At 26.8% G+C, this 3,416-nt stretch overlaps 1 protein-coding gene across 1 annotated transcript in view; it reads right to left on the minus strand.

Moving 5' to 3' along the window:
- Positions 1–1,757: 1,757 nt before the first annotated feature.
- LOC107462515 (uncharacterized) overlaps positions 1,758–3,416 on the minus strand; it is a 10,445-nt gene continuing 8,786 nt past the window's right edge. Inside the window, exons 2-3 of the mRNA XM_021130204.1 lie at positions 2,220–2,414; positions 1,758–2,162 (exon numbers count right to left, since the gene is read on the minus strand). Coding sequence (XP_020985863.1) covers positions 1,758–2,162; positions 2,220–2,414 — 600 coding nt within the window. The remainder of the gene's footprint in view (positions 2,163–2,219; positions 2,415–3,416) is intronic.

The raw sequence follows: 3,416 nt of genomic DNA on the forward strand, positions 1-3,416 counted from the left end.
ACAAAAATTTTAATTATGATCTTTTTTCTTTTTTTTTTTTGGTTTACTTGAGAGGCTCAATAATGAAAAAGACACAAACTCAAAAAAAACTTCGTGTCGAGCTAACCCTTAAAATTATCAATTAAAATAATTTAAAATGAAAAAAGTTAATAGAATGATCAAGTGAGGGATTAATCATTTTTAAATTAAGATAGAAAAACTCATATATGATCAAACTTATAAATTCAATTGTAATTAATCTTTTATTTTATCAATTTTCTCACTTTTAGAATATCTAAATTCTCTCTAATAATCGTACTAAAATTACAATTGATTAATGTAAATATTTCTCTCAACAACAATTCAAATCTTAAACTTTTCGTTTCTCCCAATGAATATATTTAGTAGGATCCGAATCGGTCAATTAAGAACGCATCCTAAATATATCCAACCTACAATGTCAACTAAGTCGCACAATATTAGTAATCATAAAAAGAGTAACACTAATCATTGACATCAAAATGGAAGAAGATTATAGCAAGATACCGCATCTAAGAAACCATGATTGCATTAGTATTATTGTAAAGTCGATAATCTATTGGTTCTCAAATTTTCATGTACACTTTTAATTTGAACGAAGTTGCGGTATTGATGGCGTGTGCATTTGTGATTTGGTGTGCTCTTCTATTAGCCCTTCAAATTGTGTATGTCGGAGGAAATGGGAACCAAGTATTGTATTATCCACTATTCATGGTTTTGGTTCTCAGAAGGTGCATCCAATGAAAAACCACTATAATAATCGAGTGTCTCTAGTCTAATTAGGAATCAATTATTACTACAACTTAAGCCATATAATATACAAGTCAAACCAATTTTATTGCCTATCACAAGCTTTTGCTTTCAGTTGAGAGAATCTACAACTATCTCAAATAAAGACCAAAATAAGCAAGGTTATTTTTTCTTATATCACTATGATTAATTTGATTGCTTTCTAAGAATACAATATAAAGAATTGAATTTATCTATGGAAACTAGTGTTAAATTCGTGCGATGTACAAAATTTGACATGTTAAATTAAAAATAATATTTTATAATTATAAATTTTTTGAATTTAGTATAATACGATTATCGTCATTATTAAATAAACGTACTGAATATGTTGTTTTATAATAAACGTACTGAATATGTTGTTTTATTTTTATTCAAAGTAAAAAGCAAATAAAAGAGTTTAAAGTCTATAATATTCTTAAACCATAAGAAGGGAGACATGAAAAAAATAATAACATATATAATTGTAATAATAGTATGTCAATTTTACACTAAATTTTATATCAAAAAGGCTAATAAAATTTTATCGACAACCTAGTATCTTACTAACTTCATTAGAAAACCAATTGGCATATGATGTTGTGTTCCTTGTTACACATTTCATCTCAAATATGAAAACAGAATTATAGATAAATTAGTTATATATTTATACAAAAGTGTAAATCATAACATGCTATTAAAATGAAAATAATATTATTCTTACCTAAATATTATTAAAAACTTCTTTGAACACGACATTTGTTGTTGATGACTTTGGATTGCCGTCTTCGTCTAGAATTAAAATCCTGAGGCCACTGCGACTCTTAAGTCTTGACAAAGCAACATAAAGTTGTCCATGGGTGAATACTAATATTGGTAAGTAAAGCCCTACATGTGATAATGATTGACCCTGACTCTTGTTAATGGTCATTGCAAAGTATACTGTTAATAGAAATTGTCTCCGTTGGAACTTAAATGGCAACCCTGAATCTGAAAGGAATCAAGTTCATTCTTGGAATGTACACTTTATTTTCAATATTTCTACCGGTCACTACCGTTGCTCTAATTACGTTGCTGCCAAGTTCGTTAACTATTAATCTTGTCCCGTTGCATAAACCTGAAGTCTGGTCTATGTTTCGCAGTAGCATTACAGCAACTCCTGGCTTCAAAGTCAACTTGTGATTGGGTAGTCCCGAATATTTGATGTCATTTAGGAATTCTGGTGTAAACCACTCTTGTTGTACATCTTCATTCTCATCAGCTTGACATGTTGTGTCAGAACTCAAATACTCCTTTTCCATCCCTGAAAAGATTGTCAAGACAAAATCGTTTACCTTCTCAACACTCTCAAGCGTGGGTGCAAGAATTGCCCTACTCTAAAAATACCTATAATCTGACATATTTTGCAACAAATTTGGATATGCAAAGTATACCAAATAAGAGAGAGGGTCATCAGTAGTTGTAATCAATAGATCATCTGAAATTTCAATTTCTGATTCATCCCCAACAACAGAACCAATATTTCCATTTCTAACATCAAGTATCCAATTAGTAAATTTCTTCATTTCACCTTCATCTTGATCTAAAGAAGATATTAGAAGCCTTATGTTTGTATGCAGTTTCAAAATCTTACAAAACGACCACAGATGGAATGAGTTAATAGCAGATACTAATATATCGTGTCTATTTTTTTTCAGAATCACCGGAAGTATCTGTCTAAAATCACCTCCTAGAATAACAACTTTACCATCAAATAATTGACATAAGATCCCTGAACGTCCTATTAAGTGCTTCAAAGCACATTTTATTGAATTCAAGAATAGAATAATTTTTAAAAATTCCTGAGCGTCTCAAATAGGTTATTTTTTCTTGTATCACTATGATTAATTTGATTGCTTTCTAAGAATAGAATGTAAAGAATTGAATTTATCTATAGAAATGTGAATAAAAAAATGCTCTGTACAAATAAAAATTCAGCTATTGTATATTTATGTATAAATAAATAAAAAATATTAAAAGACTAGTAGAATTTATTTTTTTATTATCATTTAGCCATCAACTCAATTCTATTAGTTTAGTTCTTTTAGTATAGTAATTCAACAATACACTTTGTTTTTTATTTTTAAACTATAGCTAACTGATAACAAAAAATAATAAATTTTGATTGTTTTTTATGATTTTTTTGAAAATTTTTATTTATGAACAAATAACTTAAAATTAAAAAGTAACAACTTAAACAAATAATAATAATTTATGATTTAAAGGAGTAATATGTAAATAATTTAAAATTAAAAAAAATAACAATCTAAACAAAACAACCTAAGCAAATAACTTAAATTTAAAAAGTAACAACCTAAACAAATAATAATTTATAATTTATAGATAAAATTTAAAAAATTTCTAGTAACGACACCTAAGCAAATCACTTAAAATTTAAAAATTAACAACTTGAGTAAATAACTTAAAATTTAAAAAATAACAATCTAAACAAATAATAATTTATAATTTTTAAAAATTTCTAGAGACGATACCAAAGTAAATAATTAGTTCAACAATATTAAAAACTAAATACCTAACAACCTAAGAAAATGTAATTTAAAATTAAAAAAGTAACGACCTAAACAAATAAT

The sequence above is a fragment of the Arachis duranensis genome, chromosome 8, assembly GCF_000817695.3.
Source record: "Arachis duranensis cultivar V14167 chromosome 8, aradu.V14167.gnm2.J7QH, whole genome shotgun sequence".
NCBI classification, from domain to species: domain Eukaryota; kingdom Viridiplantae; phylum Streptophyta; class Magnoliopsida; order Fabales; family Fabaceae; genus Arachis; species Arachis duranensis.